This window comes from Protopterus annectens, chromosome 5.part0, assembly GCF_019279795.1.
Source record: "Protopterus annectens isolate FY-2018-M chromosome 5.part0, PAN1.0, whole genome shotgun sequence".
Classification (NCBI taxonomy): domain Eukaryota; kingdom Metazoa; phylum Chordata; order Ceratodontiformes; family Protopteridae; genus Protopterus; species Protopterus annectens.
The window spans coordinates 1,973,921,264-1,973,944,938 of record NC_056735.1 but is presented as its reverse complement, the minus strand read 5'-3'; the positions used below and the strand labels follow the sequence as shown (position 1 = coordinate 1,973,944,938).

The 23,675-nt window shown below is 43.1% G+C and overlaps 1 protein-coding gene across 1 annotated transcript in view; it reads right to left on the bottom strand.

Moving 5' to 3' along the window:
* Positions 1–23,675, bottom strand: part of DIS3 (DIS3 homolog, exosome endoribonuclease and 3'-5' exoribonuclease) — a 1,475,941-nt gene that overhangs the window by 791,225 nt on the left and 661,041 nt on the right. The window contains exon 10 of the mRNA XM_044072053.1: positions 6,887–6,988. Coding sequence (XP_043927988.1) covers positions 6,887–6,988 — 102 coding nt within the window. The remainder of the gene's footprint in view (positions 1–6,886; positions 6,989–23,675) is intronic.

Sequence of the window (23,675 nt, the reverse complement as noted above, 5' to 3'; positions counted from 1 at the left end):
CAGCTATAAGATGGGCAAATACCCTAGGAGTACCACAGAGGGGAAAGGAGGGTGGGTAATCCTGACTGCAGATGCATACCTCTCGGACATCTACATTTATGGTAGGTACAAAACTGTACTATGTCCTTCAAGGATGCATCTGCAGTCCTAACAAATGGGTAGAATACCATAGCCAAACTGGGGGTGGAGGCACTAAGATGCTTATGATGTAGCTAAGATCCCTTGCAAAACAGCAGTTGCAAAACCTGCTCGGGATCTGGAGTATAAAGGTAGATTATAATGCTTGGCAAATGTATGCACGGAGCTCCAAGTAGCAGCTTCTAAAATGTCTGTGGTAGCCACTCCTCGTAGGAAAGCTGTAGTAGTGGCTGTAGCTCTTGTGGAGTGAAGTCTGATGTTTTCTGGAGTTGTCTTTCCATGAAATGAGCAACAAAATCTAATGCAATTTCCTATCCATTTTGAGATTGTCTGTTTTGAAATTGCTTTTCCTTCCATTCCTGTTGCATACGCTACCAGAAGCTGGTCAGTCTTTCTGTTGGTTTTGGTTCTGTCCAGATAATAGCGCAATTGCCTGTGCACATCCAATGTATGTAATAGTCTCTCCCCCCTGTTCTGTGGGTTGGGGAAGAATGTTGGCAGGTGGATTGATTGGTTCAATGATACCCTGGAGACCACTTTTGGCATGAAAGTAGGATTAGTTCTCAAGGACACTCTATCCTGATGGAAGTTAAGGAAGGGCTGTACTGCCATTAATGCCTGTAGTTCAGAAACCCTTCTTGCTGAAGTGATTGCAAGCAGGAAAGCAGTTTTCCAAGATAAGAACTGTAATTCTGCTGTTGCTGCTGGTTCGAAAGGGGGAAGTGTTAACTTTTCCAGTACAAAGTTAAGGTCCCATGTAGGCAAAGGTGGCTTCCTTGGAGGCTTTACATTTTTAATTCCTCTCAGGAACTGCCCGAGTAGAGGATGAGAGAAGACTGGAGGATCCATGTTGTATTCTGCTGAAATTGCTGATGCATGAATCTTAATGAAGGGATGAGAGAAGACTGGAGGATCCATGTTGTATTCTGCTGAAATTGCTGATGCATGAATCTTAATGGAGGAGTAAGACAGGCCATTGTGGAAAAGTTCTGCTAAGTATTCCAAGATGTTAGCTATGTTTGCTAGTGATGCATTTTCTCCTTTTGCTGTACTCCAAATGAGGTATCTTTTCCATTTGGCTGAATAAGTCTTCCTTGTGGAGGGTCTGTGAGCCTCCAGGATAATGTCTTTAACCCTCTGAGATAAGTCTGGGTTATTTTGCTTTATGTAATATTCCAGGCAGCTAGCTGCAGTGTTTTCAAGTTTGGATGTAGGATTTTGTAGTTGTTCTGTGTTAGCAGTAAAGGAACCAGAGGTAGAGGCCATGCGTGTGTCCGAGACATACTCCTCAGTAGCGGGTACCAATGCTGCCTCGGCCAGTCTGGAGCAATCAGGATGATCCTTGGGTGATCTTCTTTGATCTTCAGTAGCACTTTGTGCATCAAAGGAAGAGGTGGGAATGCATATGCTGTCAGGTTTTCCCAACTGAAGGATAGGGAGTCCACCTTCCAAGCAAGAGGGTGGTATGTCCTTGTACAGAATTTCCTCAATTGGTGGTTGTGTGGGGATGCGAACAGGTCTATTTCTAGTAGTCCCCATTTCTTTGTAATAGTTTTGAAGATTTCTGGATGCAACATCCATTCATGGGCATCCGTGGTAGTTCTGCTTAAGGTGTCTGCCAGTGCATTTTCTTTTCCTGGCACAAATTTGGCCTGGAGTTGAATGTTGAGGTTCAGAGCCACATTCCACAGGTCCATTGCCATCCTGCATAGAGGATATGAGTGTGTGCCTCCCTGTTTGTTGATATACCACATGACTGTGGTGTTGTCCGTCCTTATCAGTAAATGACCTTGTTGAAGAAAAGGTCTGAATGTCTGAAGTGCCTGTTTCACTGCCAGCATCTCTTTTTGATTGATATGCAGGCTCAGCTGGTCTTGTGTCCATAGGCCTTGTATGCACTTGTCCACCATGTGTGCCCCCCAGCCTAGGTCTGAGGCGTCCGTGGTGATAGTCTGGCTTGATATAGTTTTGTGGAAGGGCAGACCTCTGTTCAGCTGACAGGCCTGAGCCCACCACCGGAAATCTTGTTTCAGGCATGGAATTATTGGAATCTGGGCTTCTAGACTGTGCTTGTGTTGAGACCATAAATTCCTTAGGTACCATTGCAACTTCCTCATATGTAGCCTGGCATGTGGAATCAATATTATGCAGGATGCCATGTATCCGAGGGCTTGCAGGACTTTCCTTGCTGTAAGCTGGTTCTGCGTTGTTAATGCCATGAAATAGAGTGGTAGTTGCTTTTGCTTTTCTGCTGTGAGAAATGACATTTGCTTTGTTGTGTCCAGTTCTGCACCCAAGAATGTTATCCTTTGGGATGGTACCAGCCTTGACTTTTTCATGTTGACTGTGTATCCCAGGGCTTGCAGTAGTTGTATAACCTTTTCCAAATCTTTTGTTAATTTGGTCTTGTTGTCCGCTTGTATCAGGCAGTCGTCCAAGTATGGGTAAATTTGAATTCCCTGAAGCCTGCAATGAGCAATTACTGATGCCAGGCATTTCGTGAATACTCTGGGCGCAGTAGATAAGCCAAAGGGCAATGCTGAGAATTGATAATGCTCTGATCCTGCAAGAAATCTGAGGTATCTTCTGCAATCTGGTCGTATAGGGACGTGCAGGTATGCCTCCTTGAGATCTAGAGTCACCAGCCAAGACTCCTTGCCCAGCATGGGAAGAAGTTGCTGTAGGGTCAGCATTTTGAATTTTGGAACAATGAGATATGTGTTCAGAGCGGACAGGTCGAGAATAGGTCTCCATTGGTTTTCTTTTCTTGGATACAGGAATAGTCTGGAGTAAAATCCTAGGCCTTGTTCCATAGACGGTACCTTTTCTATAGCTCTCATCCTTAGTAGGTGGTTGATTTGTTGTAGAGCATTTGTTTTTTGGTTTGGTGGTAGGTTTGGCATTCCACTCTTTTTTGGTAGTGTGTGGAAGTGAAACCTGTAGCCTTTGTCTATTGTCTGTAAAATCCATTTGTCTCCTGTAATGTAATGCCAGTTTACGGAAAATAAGGCAAGCTTTCCGCCTAAGGGTGCTTGCAATTGTTCCCTGGTAGGCGGTATCAGAGTCAAGTCACTGTGTCTGTCCTGTTGGAGTGGTCGCAGCTGGATCTGTGGTAGTACCTCTCTGGTTGTTGGGCTGCCACTGACGTCCCCTGTAGGCACCTCTGGATTGACCTCTGCCTCTTGGGCGTCTATTTCTGCCTCTCTGTATTCTGGAGGTATCTGGAAAGGACCAATTCTTCGAAGGCCAGTTTCTACTAAACCTCGGAGGCTGGACCTGTAAGAAATCCTTTACTGTTTGGACAGATTTTGCTTTTTCTTCCATCTTTTTTAACACTTGATATGCAAGGGAACCAAACAAACTTTGTTTCTCCATGGGAGCATCTAGAAGCTTTGACTTTACATGGTCTGGTAGGGATTGCTCTTTCAACCAGGCATGCCTTCTAATCACTGTTCCAGTCATAGCAGATCTAAAGGAAGCCTCCAGTGCATCATAGCCGCATTTTAAGGAATGATTACTGACCTGCTGAGTGTTATGTACCAAATCCTGAAGGGACTTACGGTCTATAGGTTCAGGAGAGGACAGTTTTTTATTTAGCTGGTCTAACAAAAATTCCTGATACTGAATCATGTGGAATTGACAGTTTAAGGCCCTAGCCGAAAGAGTAGCAGAAGTATAAACTTTTTTACCCCATCTCTCTAAAGCTCTAGATTCTCTTTCAGAGGGGAGGGTTTTTTTGGCAGAGGCAGCTGCTACAGCTTTGGGGCCCTGTGAAATGGTTTCAGGATCTGCAATAGGAGCCTTATACAAGTGAAAGTGTGTGTCCGGGACCCTGTAATATCTGTCGGGTTTGGCAGGGGCCGGGGGGATAGAGTCAGGGGCAGTACAAGCATCATTATAAGCATCATCAACAACTGTGAGTACTGGAGGAATGGCTAAAGGCCTATGCTGTGGTAAATGTAAAAAGGTCCTAAGCCTTTTCCTTGAATCTGAAAAATCCTGGCCCTGCCATTGAAAATGCTCTCATAGCATGTAAAGTTTCCCCAAAAGAAAATTCCTCTGAAGGAGAGGCAGAAGGAATGGAGTCTTCTGCATCGGAGTCCTCATAAGGAGAATATGGGCCTTCTGGAGGACCTGTGTTGTCTGAATCATCCGAGGAGTAGTCTGTAGTAACAGGATCCGGGGGCTCTGTTCTAGGCCTCTTCTCTGGAGGGGGTTGAGAGGCCCTGTCTGGGTGAGGTTGGGAACCCCTGATCAAAGAAATGTGATCCTCAGCCAAACTGAGCATTTGGGAACTGGAGGTAGGCCTGTGTGAGGGGGTTTTAGCAGGCAAGGCCTTAGAAGCTTTAGCTGCTTTAGCCCTAGAAAAAGTCTTGATAGACATAGATGCAGGAGGCCTAGCAGCTCCACGTGCAGGAGTAGAATTGTCTAAAGGAATAGTATCAGATAAATCCTAGGAGCCTGCTACAGCAGGGGTAAGTTCAGTAGCGGATTCAGCCATGCTGTGTGAGGGGTAAGTTCAGTAGCGGATTCAGCCATGCTGTGTAAGGCCTCGGCTACCGGAGGCAAGCTTTCGGCCGAAGGAAGAACCGAGGACTCTGTTTCGGCCGAAACCGAGACACTCGCGGTTGGCTTAACCGCGGTTTCGGCCGAAACCGCGGACCGCGAGTGTCGGTCCTTTTCCTTACGCTTTTTAGCTAATTGTGAAGTCGGAGTCTCCGACGGCATTTTGTAAGCAAAAGCGGGACCAAAAAACTCCTCTACAAACTCCGACCGACGTCTAAGTGTCCGTCGGTTGAAGGAAGCACAGGCTAGACAAGCTGATACGTCGTGGTCTGGGCCAAAGAAAGGAAGGCAGTAAGAGTGGAAGTCCTTATGAGGTATTTGTTTCCCACAAGTTAAACAATTATTTACTTTTTCTGACATCGGCTGAGGCAAGAAAGAGTCCCCAACGGGGTACTTAGCTTTTTAGAAGTCTTCGGTAGCAGTAATCTCTGGAACTGACCGACCGGCACTTGCGAACAGCTTCTGCTTCGGGCACCGCGCGGCAAGAAAGACTGAGGAAGATGGCGTTGGCTGATGCCTTTATACCCAATAAACAGCAGCTATGATGTCGGGTGAAGTGTGACATCAGCCGAGGCCAGACCCAGACTTTGGAATCCGGCCGACCGAGGGGCCGCCTGAGGCAGGACAACCCATTTGTTAGGACTGCAGATGCATCCTTGAAGGACATCTTTGGAATTCAGGCCGACTGAGGGCAACCTGCCAGCAGGATTACCCAAATGTAATAACTGCAACAGTGAAACATGAAGAACATCATGACTAATCTTTTGCTTCTTTTTCACAGGTTCTTCCTGTTGAGGGAGAGAAGACAGATGTAGGCCTAACCTCCAGTAGTTCTTTGGACAAGGAAGCTGGAGCAGTTGTTCCTCAGTCTTCTGCAATTACTACCTGCGGTTCCTGCAAGTCATCGGAACCAGACGTCTCCATAGCCTTGGATGTGCTAGGATCTGCAGCTTCCATCCTGGTACCTGCCAAGGGAGCAGACCCTACCTCTAATTGTACTGCTGGGTTTTCATCAGCTTAAAAGGGTACATTGGAGGGAGCAGGCACAGCTAAAAAGGATTCAGACTTAGCCTTGCTGACCTTCCTCTTTACAGATGCCTCAGAAGTACTCACGGAACCCTCCATAGCATCCCTAGCCAGATGTTTGAGTCTTTAGTTTTCTAAGTACAAATTCAAGGCAGACAGATGACTGTGCAAAGTTTTGGGAACAAAAGCCTGACAAATACAGCAGGACCGGTGGTCATGAGTAGGCCCTAAGCAAACAAGGACAGCTCGTGACTATCTTTATGTGGAATTTGCCTTCCACACCTGCACTTGCCCTTCTTGGATGACATTAACCAAAAAAAAGGCAGTAGTAATATAATAAATCTCCTATAGGGTACTTATCTGAAGCAGTAAGATGAACCAATGGTAGACCGAACATATGAGTCAACCTTTCCAAATGACGGCAAAAAAGTTCTAAAGATGGTACGTGTGGATGTCCCTTTTATGGCTGATGTGACATCCCACATACAGGCAGTGGCTCTAAGCTTTTGTATACAGGCTGGAAGTCAGGTCATCTGGGAGGAATACAACCTACATGTAAAGAATACTGCAACATTGAATAGAAGGACATCTAAAAGAACAAAAAGTACAGCATTGCTTCATATGATATGTTCTTATCAACAGTTCTTATACTCTCTTGTGAAGAGCTGGGAAAAGAACAAAGACAGCAAAAATAGGCAGTGGTCTACATACTTCTGAGTCAATGGCACCTTCACCTTTCCAGCTCCAGAAATGGAAGATGCTGCCCCTGCTACTCTGTGCTAAAAGTCAGAGCTGTAATGACAGCACAACTAGTAAGGCTACAGTCCAAGACGCCAGCTTGTTTGAGGCACTTACAACAGTTAATCTTTATGGGTGTGCAAGAAATGGAGCAGCTCCCCCCAGGTGCCAGATTTTCTTACTTCTGGCTAAAAAAAAAGTAATCAAGAAACTACCTATAAGACAAGGAAATCAAAGGGATTCATACAAAATCATGCCTTGGGAAAAAATATATTCTTAGCCATCAGAAACTTCTATTAGTGAAGCTGCAGACTAAATTCATTGAATGTTAGTTCTATCTTAGAATAAAATTATCTTTTGAAAAAGTACAGTGGGGACTAAGCTAAGCAAATGACAAAATTCTTGTACAATTCCTTACCCTGTCACAAAGGTACACAGTCGTTCCCCTTTTAGCAGACTCTTGATCCAGAGCATTTCCAGGTCGTATAAAATGGCTAACATCAGCAATATGTACACCAACCTGTGGGAAAAAAAAACATAAAGATTTTATGTTTAAATTTAAAGTACTAACAATATGTAAAACATGCAAGCAGCTAAGAAAGCAAACACAATGACTTGACTTATTAAGATCAAATTTACTGAAAAGTGACCAGTGAACAAAACTCTTGGATATGTGTAGTGTAAATATTGTGGACTTAACGCATTTAGAACCAGACAAGGAAAACAATTACAACTACCACAATTAGACCATTGTAAATAAATTATAAAGTCACCCTACAATAAATAAAACATGTACATCATCATGTCAGTTGATGTGTGGAGTTCTCCATAGGGGATAAAATGCTAAGACTCCCTCTTCTTCAGTTCCCAAATGTCCCATTTCTTCCTTCATCTCCCATATTTGGGGGTCATATGGACCTTCTGTGTGAACATGATGTCAGATGCCAGGGAAGGACAGTGTGCCTAGCCCTTGCAACTGCCATGTTAACCCCTTCCACTGGGCAAGCACACCCTGTAAGACAAGAAACAAAAATATGACATCTTATCTTACCTAAATAAGGCACAAAGCAGTCACTGGGTGGAAGATTTTGCTGTGAAGGTAACACGTACTTAATGCTCTGCAGCAGACTCCCCTCCTAGGTCAACTTATGTGGTAAATACATATTTTTATACTTGATGTCACTAGTCCTCCCTCATTAAACAAACACTTGAGAAGAATCTGAAGAACTGTTATAAAACCTCTTGGGAGACTTGATCCAAAGAATACTCAAAAATGAATGCCTGGAAGGCTAAATCTTGTAAAGCAAAGTGGCAAGCAACATCTGGCTCCTGGAATCATAGCTGAAGCAGCAGCACCTAGTTAAGGCACAAACTGAAAACCAAGAGGCCAAGGCCCGAATGTTAATGATGGAGACATGCATGAAGCAAGATATGGTAGTAGTGACACCTGGTGGAATAGCCTTCAACGTCAGTATTTCAGAATGGGTTGTATGCTGCCTGATGACAAAAGATGGCACGGTTAGCATTCCACTTAAAAATGTTTGCGTAGGCACAGAGATTCCTCGATTTTGTAAACGCAAACTCCCTAAACCAGATAGTCAAATACACCAGCCAGGGGTGTAGCCACACTGGATATGGTCTTCACTATTATGGGAGAGTGATGCACACCCCCTACTGTAATGTCAGACCACAAAATGGTCTCCTCTGAAGTAAAAATAAAACCTGGACCCCCAGCTAAGCCTGGAATATTCACGAACTACTCTAAGGCTAACCTCCTGCTATTAAGTGACACCTGGCAAAATCTCAAGCTCCCATAAACCCTGATAACACTGCTGCCTATGCAGAACTGTTCAAGGAAACCCTGTACAAGCATGTTAATAGCTGCACAGAGGCAGATCTACCCACCAGGAAGAAGCACAGAACGAACTCAAAAAACAAGCCACTGGTGGAATCACTAAATCAATAGGCTGTATAACAGAAGGAAGAAAATCATGGCAAAACTTAGGAGTTGCAGGACCCAGCAGGATAAAAGCACTCTCATCAAACTAAACAAACATCTCAGAGGACAAAATCTATCAAAACCAAATCTGATGCGAATCTGGCCTTCCAGGCCAAGGATAACCATGAGGCAATCTTTAGCTATGTCCGCAACCTCAAAGGCAATACACAGTTGTTGCAGAGCTCATTGTAAATGGAGTCACCTATACTCAGGCAGAAGATATAGCAAATCTACTGGCCGATAAATTCAGCTCCAACTTTACCCCTCTCTCTCGGCAACCTTCCCTCAGGAAATACCATCAAATATAACTTGCCCGGCTATCACCAAGAAACAGGTCCTTCATGCTGTCTCTAAGGCCAAGAACACTGAATCAATGGGCCCAGACAGTATCCCAGGATCCCTTCTAAATAGCATGAAACATGACCTATCAGGGCCTCTGGCATTGCTATTTAACTATAGCCTCCAAACAGTTTTCACACAGCATGAATGGAGAACAGCAACTGTCATCCCTCTGCACAAAGATGGGCGATCTACAGACACTGGAAACTACAAACCCATAAGTCTCATTAGTCTTATATGCAAAGCCATGGAAAGTATCATCATGGAAATGATCAACAGTGATATAAGTAAACCTCCAGACACTGGACTCAACCCAGTATGGTTTCGTCAAGGGCAGATCATGCCTACTCAACCTGGTGGACTTTTTTGAGAAGGTCATCAAAGCAACAGATGATGACAAAAAGGTTCACACTGCCTACCTTGACCTGGCCAAAGCATTTGACACAATACACTGCTAGGGCATTGTTGACAAACTCATGAGGTTAGGTACAAACACATATGTCACCCAGTAGATAGCTAATTGGCTTACAGACAGGCCCCAGGAAGTTAGAATTGGGGAGTCTACCTTTACAAAGAAGCCAGCCACAAGTGGAGTCCCTCTGGAATCAGTCCTTGGACCACTCCTTTTTGGCATTTACCTCTCTGAAGTCAAGGCTAGTATCAGTGGTCTCTGGCTGACTAAATTTGTAGATGATTGCAAATTAGGAGCTCTCACTGAATCCCACACTGACACATTTGTTCTCCAGGAGGGGCTGATACAGACAAATAACTGATGTCACAGCCATGGACTAAAACTAAATGCCAATAAACACATAATAGTATCCTTCGGGAAGCCATACACTCCTGGTAAATATCATATTGACAACACAACCTTTAGCACTGACCCAGTAGTCAGGGACTTACAGACACACACAGATAGCAATCTAACCTTTGACCACCATGTGTCTACAGCAGTGACAAAATCCTTCTATGTTGTGCAACTTATAAACAAAGGTATGGCATCCAATTCCAAGGAAGTCATATTTCACTGTATTCAGCATTCATCAAACCTATCACCGAATACAATGCTCCCTTCGGTATGTATCTAACCAGGCATATCCAACAACTGGAATACCCACAAAGGTTCCTCACTAAAAGAATACAGGGCTTAATTAAAATGTCTTATGCAGACCACCTCAAGGCTCTATCCCTGCTCCCCATCCATATGGAGCAGAATTCCTCCCTAAACCAATTCAACTCCAACCTGGACAATGGGATGGAGAACAGGAAATTCATCCCTGGTTTGACACCTATGTCTCTAATGGACCCAGGTAACCTGTAAATGTTTCATCTCCCAGGCCCCTGCTTACACTTATCAAGGGTGTAAGAACTTGTCAGAGATTTGGGATGCATGGCTAGGCTTAAAAAGGCCCTTGTGATTATTAGTCTAGTAAACGCCTATGAACTTCAAGCCTCTCTTTTCCTGAAGCAAAGGAAATTAAGTTGTTCTGTCTTCCTAAAGTCACACAGTCTTTTTAGCAAAACCCTGAGGTGTCAAAGAATATCAGAGTTGTAAAGGACTGTGTCCCTGACTTTTGCCCCTGCAGAGAACACGAGATGAATGGGCTACTGTAAAAACACTTCTGACATCAATCTTGTGATGAAACGTGGGATAATCCTAAAGGAACTCAATCCCAGAATAAGAGAAAGACCAAATATGGCTACATACAAATAAGGGTCCAAAGCTCTGAAACCCTCAGAGAAGAAGTGATGGCCACTAAGAGCAGCAGCTTTCACGAAATGTTCACAGCAAAATAATGTGGCTGTAGAGAAAATGGAATATGGGTAAGCCTGTCAACCTTGAAGTTAAGAACTCAATAAGAAAAAGGTCTCTCAGAAATACAAGACCTGACTTGCAGGGAACCCTTTTCTCAGAAGGAAGGTGATACAGAAATCCTGTAATATAACTTATTTAGCTGTACTTTGCTAATCAGGTTGTACAACTAGTTGGAGGCTCAATTTCAAATGAGACTCTGAGAGGAAAGCTCTACATGCACACTTATCTGCATAACAGTTGCATTAACTACAGTAAGGTATGCAACAGTAGAGACCAAACACACATTGTAATTAAATTGTTCTGCACTGTAAACAGATGCATAAAAAAATAAATACTTGCATACAAATTAAGTCTGAAATAACAGTGCAGTAAGACAGTAAATCCATGTAAGGGACTTGCCATACATGTAGAAGTTCAAGAACATTTGTTGCTGTAGTCATAACTTCTTGTGATATCCTGTCCACAGGTAGTCAGACCAGTCGGCTTGATTTCCAGAACTGCACCACTCTCAAGTGACTCTCTCTCTGCAACGTCAAGGCACTGGTGGTATAAGAGGAGCACTGGGTGATCTTTCTTGCCAAAGGTAAAGAGACCCTGGTATGAAAGTCCAAGTGGACCAAGATGGAACAGTCTCCAGCTTTTGCATGGGTATTCTTAGTTTTAGATTAGATAGTGCCTAACTGCAGCTATCAATTTACAAGCAACTGCTCCTATCTGGATGAGTAAACTTCATTTCTTGAAAATTTATACAGTTTTGGATATTGTGGGGAGAGGTCTGAAAATGTATTTTTTTTTTTTTGTTAGAGTGTTTTCACTGAAGGAAAAAGTCTTCAAAGATGTGACATAGGTTCAAATGAAGATGAAAGAAAGCAACTGAGCATATAAGCCAAATGTTGGAAGCACACATTCAAAAGAACTCTTATGTACAATAGTTGGGACTAACAGCTTTGCATCACAATGGCTAAAATGTACACAACACCATCCAGTGTGTCAACCAACAGCTGCAAAGAATCAGACTCCTTATAAAATGTCCAAAAACAGGTTTAATGGTTAAAAGATAGTAAATATGGTTAGCACTTTCGTGGTCACAAACACCACCACTTCAGATCCTTATAAAAATCATTGTGTTACCATGCCTTCTCTCAAATCAGCACATTCAATAATGAACCTATAAAATGACTTACTCAATTAAATCGAGTTACTAACAGATTTCCCTTGGCTGTCTCATACACTTAAATCATTTATAGCCTTAAGCATACATATATATATATATATATATATATATATATATATATATATATATATATACATACACACACGCGGATAAAAATTGTACATAAAACCCCCATACATACGGGCATAAAAATATTTCTAGATCTGTCTAACTCTGACATAGTTCATAAAAATCATGATAAAAATCATCTCTCAACAATAATAAAATGCTCATTACTACACATGAAAACAGACTTAAATCTGATAAAAGTGTGAATTTATGTTACTTACTTGAACAAACTCCTGTTCCTTAATATGGGTTGTACTGGAATTTTATCATTTAACCCTCTTCCCCGGTCTGCCCTTAATCTGATTATCCAGCGTGTTTCAGAGGTCTCAGTGGTGTTTCTAATATCACCACCACTTTCATTTTCATATACTTGCTCTATCACAGTGAGTACAAAGGTGTGAGTCTGATCTGCATCTAGAAAATGTTTTGCCAGTGCATTGGTTACAGTGCCCTTCCTTATATGTTGGATATGCTCACGTATTCTAGATCAATTTCCTATTCATCTTTCCTACATAAAAAGATGAGCAACCCATGCACCTGGCCAAATAAACAATATTCTCACTATTACAATTTGCCGATGCATGAAATACAAATTTCTATTCAGAATCTGGGTGCATAAAAACATTGTTCTCCAATATGTACCGACACTGGTTGCATGAGTGTGTGCCTTCTTTCCTATTCCCTATCTCTTCAGGGGTCTTACCACCAACAGGGTAGCACAGCATCTGCCTCAGACATCTTATTCTTAAATTGAAAACTTTGCTTATGTCCTACTATACTTCTTACTTCTGCATCCTGAGTAAGGATGGGCCAGAACATTTTCACCATTTCTATTATCACATCCACATTACTACAGTAATGCACTGGCACCCACATTGTTGTGGTTTGAGATGTCTTCCCCTTAACATTCCTCCTATCACTAGCTGTTGAAAAGTACGGTTTACCCCTATTTACCCTTTGGGCTTTCATATCTATGAATGTATCAGCTATTTTCGTACTTGCATAGCCCCTCTCCCTCAATTTATTATCTAAGGTTAATAGCTCTTTATCAAACCTAGCTTCATCTGTGGTTAATCTCGAGGCCCTCAAGGCCTGTCCTTTCACTATGTTTTCAAAGATATACCGCGGGTGCATACTTTTCCTATGTAGAAGGGTATTCCTATGACATTCCTTCCTAAATATGCATGTCTGAAACTTTCCTTTATCATCTCTCAAAACACTTATATCAAGACAATCAATTCTAGAGTCTGAATAGTGCATATCAAATTTCAAAAAGATGTGCTAGTATTCATTACTTGGTGGAATTCCTTTAACTCTTCCTCATCACCCTTCCATAACAAAGAGATCGTCCACAAACCTCCTGTAAAATATTACCGATTTCCAGTTATCTACTTTAGCAAACTGTTCATTCTCTCATAGGGCCATTATCAGACTAGCGTAACTTTTGGCACTTGACGTGCCCATGGCCACCCCCTCCCTCTGCAAGTATATCTGGTGGTTAAATAGCATAACGTTGTTTTGCAGTATTATGTCCATTAACATGCATATTAAATCTATCTGAACATGTGTGCACATACCATCTTGAATAAGATTATTCCCTTAACATCTCTAAAACCTCATCATTGGAGATGGAGGTAAATAGGGAATGTGCATCTATTGTTACCATAAGTAATGGACCTTCTACTAAATCTGCATTCTCTAAATAATCATACAGGTCCTGCAAGAACTGCTTTGAGTCCCTTAGGATTTTATCATTCTTGTCCACTACTAACATAAGTGTCTTCTCTATGTAAATGGACAATGTATAGTAATCCAATTTCTGACTGATACTATAGGCCTTAGAGGAGGTTTAATGGGATCTTTATGAATCTTGGGTATCCCCCTGATAACTGGTATAAAGGGTTTGGGCACCTGAAAATAATCATATAATTGCTTGTCTATAATACCTTCCAAAAAACAGTCATACAACATAGTTTCCACATTTGTTATTAATTGATGCAGATCTTCTAAAATTATCAATTTATACGTGTTATCATCCAACATATTCTGCACAGTAGAATTATAATAGCTGGTGTCCATTATTACCACTGGTCCTCCTTTGTCTGCCGACTTTATAAATTATCGATTCATCCTGCTTTAATCTTTTTAATGCCTCTGATTCTTGCTTAGTAATAATATACCTCATGCTCTGATTATTACTACTAACTGAATCCAATTTTTCAAAAACATCGTTTTCACACAATTTGATAAACATGTCAACCAACGGATGACCCGGTGGAATAAACGCACTCGTTTTTTTTTTTAATTTTTACCCTGCATATTCATCCCATCATCTCTGAACAACATTTTTAATAACACTTTTCATTTAAATATTCTCAAGTCCAACACAGTTTCTGTTACCTCTAAGGGTTGTGAGGGTATGAATGGAAGACCCTTACCTAAAAGGGAATACTCATCCCTCGTCAACACCCGTGAGGAAATGTTCCATACTAACGATTGTCCCTCCAATGGCATTTCGCCTCCGTCGGTGATCACTGTGATTATCTTCTCTTCTTGCGACTGCTGGATCGGCTTCGCCCCTCAAACCGTTTCTCCAGGCATATGGGAAGTGTTGAAAAAATCGGACCATGTTCAGCAGGGGTACCAAAGCCTTACCTTCCCAAGGGCGTGCATCCAATGCATGACCTCAGCTCATGTAAGTCAACATATATAGTTAGGCATACGCATGAGTCTCAGCCAGTGGCCTGATGACTACTGAGAGGAGATTGGTCAGCTAGGAAGGTCGTAGCTCAAACAGGGAAGTAGACTCCTCCAACAGCAGGATATAGGTGATAGCTTGCAACTGAGGGAGAGAGTAATGTTGGAGAAGGAGAGAAAAGGGGGAGGGAAGGAATACTGTAACAATAACCAGTAGAACATTTACTGTTAAGTAAGTTCCTACGTCCTGACTAAAATAACTGTTGCAGTATTCTTAACATATGGGTGATTACCAGAGCTGAAGGAGACAGAGAAGAGGGTAGTTTGCTAATAGGAAGATGAGCTGTCCAGTAGCCCAGACAGGACAGACCTAGCAAAGGCATCCAACATCTAGAAAAAACATCAATTTTGAAGTGTTTGGTGAAGGACCAATAGGCAGCTTCCAAGATGGACTTAGCATTGACACCCTTATGGAATGCACCTATACCCAAGTAAAATGTGCTTTTGTGCAGTAAAGGCAAACATTCACCATATTGTTTGTAGTAGACCGAGATGGCCTTCAATATCCAAGATGCAGTAGTTTTCTCATCTGGCTGGCTCAGCTTGGAATCCATTAAGGAAACAAATAGTTGTTTAGTTTTTGTTTTGTCCAAGTAGAACATCAGCTCCATGTGAATGTCTAAAGATTGTAGAATTCTTTCCTCCCTATTCTGGGGATTGGGAAAAAAGGTAGTCACTTGAATGGCCTAAATGAGGGACAGCTCCATTCAGTACCTTAGGCATGAAAGAAGGACACGCCCCAAACGTCATCCTGTCCCTGTGGAAAAAGAGAAAAGTGTGGAATTGCCATAAATGCCTGAAATTCAGCCACACACTGAGCAGAAGTTAAAGCCAACAGAAGAATAGTTTTCCAGGTGCAGAATTTTAGTGTGTCAGATGCTGCTGGCATGAATGATGGCCATGTACGTCTTTTCCAGCACAAAGTTAAGACTCCAGGAAGGAAAAATAAGTTTTCTAGGCAGATTAAGATGTAAGGTTGCCATCAAGAAAAGTATGACTTCCATCCTGGATATGAGAGGAGGGTCAAGAGGCAGGCATTGATGCCCAACATATGGGCTTTAAAGAGTACGCCAAACCACAATGCAATAGTTAGAAGAGATAATGAAGGATAGAGGGAACCTCTGATAGCAGTTGATCCTGACTGGGCTAGTGGCGCCAAATAAAAAATCTTTATCACTTAGCCATGTATGATTTTCTGGTAGTTAAGTTTCCTGGCTTCCTGTAAAACCTGAACCACCTCCTCAAAGAAGAGGTGCCTTTTAGAGATCAGAACCCTATCATCCACACAGTGTGACAGTATGGTTAAATTTGGATGGAGAAGCAGATCTTTTTGTTGACTGACCAGGTCTTTTTGCAATGGTATCTTTGGAACTGCTTCCCTGGGTCAAGTGAAGTAGCAGGGGAAATTAATGCTGTATCGGCCAAAAGTAGAAGTTTTTGAGCTTCTTTTTGGGCTTTTAGAAGGATTTTTGGAAGCAGTGGCAGTGGAGGCAAAGCAAAGAGCAACCTCTCTGTCAAATGGGAAAAGGTGTTTGTCCTCCAATCTAAGGATCCTGGTGCAGAACTGAAATTGTTGCTGGTTTTCTAGGGAAGCAAAAAGTTCTATTTGTTGGGTGCCCCAGTGGTGCATGACTGTTTTGAATATCTGTTTGTTCAAGGTCCATTTATAAGGATCAACCACAGACTTGCTTAAGGAGTCTGCCAGAACATTCTCCTGTGACAGAATGTATGTGGCTGTCAAGTTTATGTTCATTTGTGAGTCTAGATGCCACGTCTCCTTTGTTAACCCGCACAATGGTTAAGACCTTGTCCCCACCAGTGGTACTTTTGGTGTGTGTGTGTGGTTTTCACAGGTGGGAAAAGATCTGCAGTGCTTACAAAAGAGCTCTCATTTCTTTCAAGTTGATTTGTTTCTCCAGGGGAAAAGTCCATTTCCACTGCACTTAATGAGATCCTGGCCATACCCCCCATCCCCCACCCTGTATGAGGCATCTTTGTGAAGGACTTGGTTTGGTGGGACCGGTGTGAAAGGGAGACATGGGTTGATCATTACAGGCTTCTCCCACCACAGCAGCTTCTGTTTGAGGCAAAGTAGGAAAGTGATCAGGGTACCCAGGGGGTGGGAATGTTGGAAGTACACAGATTTCAGGTACCACTGAATTTTCCTCATGTGTATTCTGGCCAGCGGAAGCACTGGGATGGTAGTTGCCATAAAACCAATGGCTTGAGAAACTTCCTTTGCTATGCAGTGTGACAGTGAGTAGAGATTTTGAAAGAAGATGCCCAGACACTGAACTTTTTCCTGAAGAAGAAATGCATGCATGTTGTCTCTCTAGTCTACAACCTAGAAAAACTAGGTCCTGAGTGAGAATAAGATGGGATTTTTTGAAGCACCTTGTGAATCCCAGGATTGTCAGGAGATGTGCCATGTATCGTACATGCTCAAGAAGAATGTTTGTGGAGAGAGCTTGGATCAGTAGTTTGTCTAGGTATGGGAAAAATCTGAATTCCCTGTGTGTGGTAGAAAGCCACCACTTCAGCTAGGCAATTTGTACAAACTCTTGCTGCTGTAAAATGACCAAAGGGCAAAGCTGTAAACTGAAAATCTGATGAGCTACAGATGAACCTGAGGAATTTTACTGCAAGACGGACAAATGGAAATGTGAACATAGACATTCTTTAGGTCTAGGGATACCAGAAAGACGTGAGAAAGAATAAAAGGCAGGGGTGTGTGAAGAGAGAGCATTCTGAAAGTAAGAACTTTCAAGAAAGTACCAAAGCGATGAAACAGGCAGCAGTACACACCAGGAAGGCAACCAATCAACGCAGAAGGAATTAAATAAAATTTATTGCACAAAGCTTCACAGATTTAACGCTTTCGTAAAAAACGTCAGAATCACTGAATACAAAACAGCACCACATATAAGTACCCAACCCATAAATTCATGCCCAATGAAATTTCTCCTTCAATTAAAAAACTAAAATACATTAAAGTGAGACACAACACAAATACAAAACAATCATGAAAATACATTTATAAAAAACCCATATAAATTTTTTTTAAATAAATCACTGTACACTAAATAACTGTTCACTCTATACAACATAGGATTTCAATCTAAGTACACTAGCTATAGACAAATTATCATTAAGCCAGGAGGAAAGTACAATTTTGTACCTACCATAAATGTAGATGTCCGAACAGGATAGCATCTGCAGTCATAACAAATGGGTTGTCCTGTCGTCAGGCAGCCCTTCGGTCGGCCGGATTCCAAAGTCTGGGTCTGGCCTCGGCTGGTGTCGCACTTCACCCGACGTCATCTCTGCTGGTCTTCGGGTATAAAGGCATCAGCCAACGCCATTTTCCTCAGTGTTTCTTGCCCCAGATGCCAGTTGCCCTCTTGGAAAACTAAATTTTGGGTAAATGCCAATGTTTCCAAAAAAAAAAAGTAGGCAAACACAAAAAATAAGCATGTATGTACATATATACAAACAAATACACCATAAGAGATCCCCCCCCAGCTAGCTATTAGGAGGGTAAATACCCTAGGAATACCACAGAGGGGAAGGAGGGTGGGTAATCCTGACTGCAGATGCTATCCTGTTCGGACATCTACATTTATGGTAAGTACAAAACTGTACTATGTCCTTCAAGGATGCATCTGCAGTCATAACAAATGGGTAGAATACCATAGCCAAACTAGGGGAGGAGGAAGAAGAATTATGGTGTAGTTAGGATCCCTTGCAATACAGCAGTGGCAAACCCTGCTCGGGATCTAGAGTATAGAGGTAAGTTATAATGCTTGGCAAATGTATGCACGGAGGTCCAAGTAGCCGCCTCAATAATGTCCTTGGTTGCCACTCCTCGTAAGAAAGCTGTGGTAGTGGCTGTAGCCCTTGTAGAGTGAGGTCTTATGTTCTGTGGAATTGGTTTTCCATGGTAGGAGTAACAGAATCTGATGCAATTTCCTATCCACTTTTTGTCTGTTTGGAAATTGCTTTTCCTTCCCTTCCTGTTGCATAGGCCACTAGAAGCTGGTCAGTTTTTCTATTGCCCTTGGTTCTGTCCAGGTAGTAGCGAACTGTCTATGTACATCCAAGGTATGTAGCAGTCTTTCCCCTGTTCTGTGGATTGGGAAAGAAGGTAGGTAGGTGGATTGCCTGGTTTAGAGACACTCTGGATACCACCTTAGGCATAAATGTAGGATTAGTTCTCATGGATACTCTATCTGGATGGAAGATTAGAAGGGTTGTACTGCCATTAAGGCCTGTAGTTCAAACCCTTCTTGCTGAAGTAATTGCCAGTAGGAAAGCAGTTTTCCAGGATAGGTGTTGAAGATCTGCTGTTGCTGCTGGTTCGAATGGAGGGAGTGTCAATTTTTCTAGCACAAAGTTCAAGTCCCATGCTGGTAATGGTGGTTTCCTAGGAGGTTTTACATTCTTGATTCCTCTGAGGAACTGCCTGAGTAGAGGATGTGAGAAGACAGGGGGATCGAAGCTGTATTCTGCAGAAATAGCTGATGCATGTATCTTGATGGAGGAATAGGACAGGCCTGTATGGAGAAGCTCTGCAAAATACTCCAGGATGTTGGCAATATATATCTTTGACACATCTTTTCCTCTTTCAGTGCTCCAAATGACAAACCTTTTCCATTTCCCTGCATAGTTCCTTCTTGTAGAAGATCTGCGGGCCTCCAGGATAATGTCTTTAACCCTTTGGGATAAATCTGGGTTAGTTGCTGTTATGTAATGTTCCAGGCAGTTAGTTGCCGAGTTTTTAGATTTGGATGCATGATGTTGTAGTCGTTCTGAGTTAACATCAAAGGCATCAGGGGTAGTGTCCACGTTCTCCCCCGTGACATGCTCCTCAGCAATGGATACCAGTGTTGTCTTGGCCAATTTGGAGCTATCAGAATTATCCTTGGACGCTCCTCTTTGATTTTCAGTAGTATCTTGTGCATCAAAGGAAGAGGTGGCAATGCATATGCTGTCAGGCCTTTCCAACTGAAGGATAGAGAGTCCACCTTCCATGCAAGTGGGTGGTATGTCCTTGTGCAGAATTTCTTGAGCTGGTGATTGAGTGGGGATGCGAATAGGTCTATTTGTGGCATTCCCCATTTCTGTGTGATGGCCTTGAAGATGTCCGGGTGTAGCATCCATTCGTGAGCATCCGAGGTAGTTCTGCTTAACATGTCTGCTAGGATGTTTTCTTTTCCCGGTACAAATATTGCCTGTAACTGAATGTTGTAGCTCAGAGCCATATTCCATAGGTCCAGAGTCATTCGGCATAGGGGGTATGAATGAGTGCCTCCCTGTTTGTTGATGTACCACATGACTGTGGTGTTGTCTGTCCTTATCAAATGGCCTTCTTTGAGGAATGGACTGAAATTCTGCATTGCTAGTTTTACTGCCAGCATTTCTTTTTGATTTATGTGCAGGTGCAGTTGATCTGGGGTCCATAATCCTTGTATGCATTTGTCCAGCATGTGGGCCCCCCAACCTAGGTCTGAGGCGTCCGTTGTGATGGTTTGGCTTGCTTGAAAGTTGTGGAAGGGCAAGCCTGGGTTTGACTGGCATGCTTGAGCCCACCATAGGAACTCTTGTTTCAGGCATGGGATTAGTGGTATTTCGGTTTCTAAGCTGTGCCTGTGTTGAGACCATAAATTCTTTAGGTACCACTGTAGTTTTCTCATATGCAGTCTGGCATGGGGGACCAGGATTATGCATGATGCCATGAAGCCCAAGGCCTGCAGTACTTTCCTTGCTGTTAGTTTGTTCTGCTTTGTTAATGCCAAGAAGTAATGAGGGAGTTGTTCTTGTTTTTCTGCAGTTAGGAATTCCATTTGTTTTACTGTGTCCAATTCTGCACCCAAGAATGTTTTTGTTTGGGATGGTATTAGTCTTGACTTTTTTAAATTGACTGTGTATCCCAGGGCTTGTAGTAAGCAAATGACTCTTTGTAAGTCTTTTGTCAGTTTGCTTTTGTTGTCCGCTTGTATCAGGCAGTCGTCCAGGTATGGACAAATTTGGATTCCCTGTAGCCTGCAATGAGCGATTACTGATGCCAGGCATTTTGTGAATACTCTGGGCGCAGTAGATAAGCCAAAGGGCAATGCTGAGAATTGATAATGCTCTGATCCTGCAAGAAATCTGAGGTATCTTCTGCAATTTGGTCGTATGGGGACGTGCAGGTATGCCTCCTTGAGATCTAGAGTTACCAGCCAACACTCCTTGCCCAGCATGGGAAGAAGTTGCTGTAGGGTCAGCATTTTGAATTTTGGGACAATGATGAATGTGTTTAAGGGACAGGTCGAGAATAGGTCTCCAACTTTTCTTTTCTTGGTACTAGGAAGAGTCTGGAGTAGAATCCTTTGCCCTGTTCTGTTGGTGGTACTCTTTCCACAGCTCTCATCTTTGTTAATTGAGCTATCTGCTTTAGAGCTTCTGTTTTCTGATTTGGAGGTAGGTTTGGCATTCCTCTTTTACTGGTAAGGTGTGGAAGTGAAACCTGTAGCCTTGGTCTATGGTCTGCAAAATCCACTTGTCTTTTGTGATATAGTGCCAATTTTTTTGAAAATAAGGCTAACTTTCCGCCTAAGGGTGCTGCTATTTGTTCCCTGGTAGGCGGTGTCAGAGCCAAGTCACTGTGATTGTCCTGTTGCAGTGGCAGTGGTTGTGTCTGTGCCTCGCTGGTTATTGCCTTGCCACTGGCGTCCCCTGTAGGCACCTCCTCTGGATTGATTTCTGCCTCTGGAACGTCTATTCCTGCCTCTCTGAGATTTAGAGGAGTCTGGAAAGGACCAATTTTTGGAAGGCCAGTTCCTGCTAAACCTTGGGGGCTGAACCTGTAAGAAATCTTTAACTGTTTGTACAGATTTTGCCTTCTCTTCCATTTTCTTCATTACTTGCTGAGCAGGAGAACCAAATAGACTGGCCTTATCCATAGGAACCTTTAACATGATCCGGCAAGACCTGTTCTTTCAACCATGCATGCCTTCTTATAACTGTGCCAGTCATGGCTGATCTAAATGAAGCCTCCAGTGCATCATAGCCACATTTTAAAGAATGGTTACTAACCTGCTGAATGTTATTCACCATTTCTAAAACATATTTCTTATCTAAGGAGTCATCAGAGGACAGTTTCTTAGTTAACTGATCAAGCATAAACTCTTGGTATTGGATCATATGAAACTGACAGTTCAAAGCTCTAGCTGAAAGAGTAGCAGAGGTGTAAACTTTTTACCCCATCTCTAAGGACCTGGATTCCCTTTCAGAAGGAGAGGGTTTTTGCTGAGGTCGAAGCTACTGCCTTAGGCCCCTGGGAGATAGTCTCAGGATCTGCAAGTGGGGCCTTGTATAGGTGGTGATGAGTGTCCGGTACCCTGTAAAACCTATCTGGTTTGGCAGGGGCTGGAGGTAAAGTATCAGGAGCAGTGCAAACATCATTAAATGCATCATCCACAACAGGCAGAACTGGAGGTATAGCTAAGGGCCTATGTTGCGGTAAGTGTAGAAAGGTCCTAAGCCTTTTTCTTGAATCTGAGAAATCTTGTCCCTGCCATTGGAATTGCTCTCTCATGGCATGTAAGGTTTCCCCAAAGGAAAATTCCTCTGGTGGAGAGGCAGCTGGAATAGATTCTTCAGCATCGGAATCTTCATAAGTAGAAAAAAAAGCCTCTGGATGGTCTGTAATGTCTGAATCATCAGAAGAATCATCTGAGGACACTGGCTCTGGGGGCTCTGCTCTAGGTCTCTTTTCTGGAGGCTGAGAGGCCCTGTCTGGGTGAGATTGGGATCCCCTTATTAAAGAGATGAGATCCTCTGCCAGAGTAAGCATTTGAGAACTGGAACTGGGCCTGTGTGAGGGGGGCTTAACAGGCACTGATTTAGCAGTTTTGGCTGCTTTAGCCCTGGCAAAGGCCTTAATAGACATGGCTGCAGGAGGCCTAGCAGCACCACGTGCTGGGGTAGAGACATCCAAAGGGATGGTGTCTGATAATTCTATAGGAACCACATTAGTAGGCAAAACTTCAGAGGCCGATTCAACTAGGGTAGCAGGAGCCTCGGTAGTAGTCATGGATTCGGCTGAAGATTGACCCGTTTGCTCGGTTCCGCCGAAACCGAGACACTCGCGGTTTGCTTAACCGTGGTTTCGGCCGAAACCGAGGACCGCGAGTGTCGGTCTTTTTCTTTGCGTTTTTTAACAATTTGAGAAGTTGGAGGATCCGACGGCATAATGTACGCAAAATCTGAGCCGAAAAACTGTTCAGCAAACTCCGACCGACGCCTAAGCGTTCGTCGGTTGAAGGAAGCACAGGCTAAACAGGCTGCTACGTCGTGGTCTGGGCCTAAGCAAGGTAAGCAGTAAGAGTGGAAATCTTTATGAGGTATTTGTTTCCCACAAGTTAAACAGTTATTTACTTTTTCTGACATCGGCTGAGGCAAGAAAGAGTCCCCAACGGGGTACTTAGCTTTTTAGAAGTCTTCGAAGTAGTATTCGGTAGTAGTAATCTCTGGATCTGACCGACCGGCACTTGCGAACAGCTTCTGCTTCGGGCGCCACGCGGCAAGAAAGACTGAGGAAAATGGTGTCGGCTGATGCCTTTATACCCGAAGACCAGCAGAGATGACGTCGGGTGAAGTGCGACACCAGCCGAGGCCAGACCCAGACTTTGGAATCCGGCCGACCGAAGGGCTGCCTGACGACAGGACAACCCATTTGTTATGACTGCAGATGCATCCTTGAAGGACATCAGTGGCATTCAGTCTCAATTGCCAACTTAAATCCTTGGCCTCAAACACATCTTCCCAGGGTCCCCCCCCCCGAAATCCCTCTGAACGCATTCCAGCACAAAAAAAAAAAAAAAAAAAAAAAAACATGATCAATATTACTACTGATGTACCTAGCAAGGGCATTTTTCATATCACCATTCCTCATATCTAAACCATGTTCGTATAGGCGTTCCCTGAATTTTCTGTCTTTCCAACATAAAAATGTTGGCACATGAGGCACT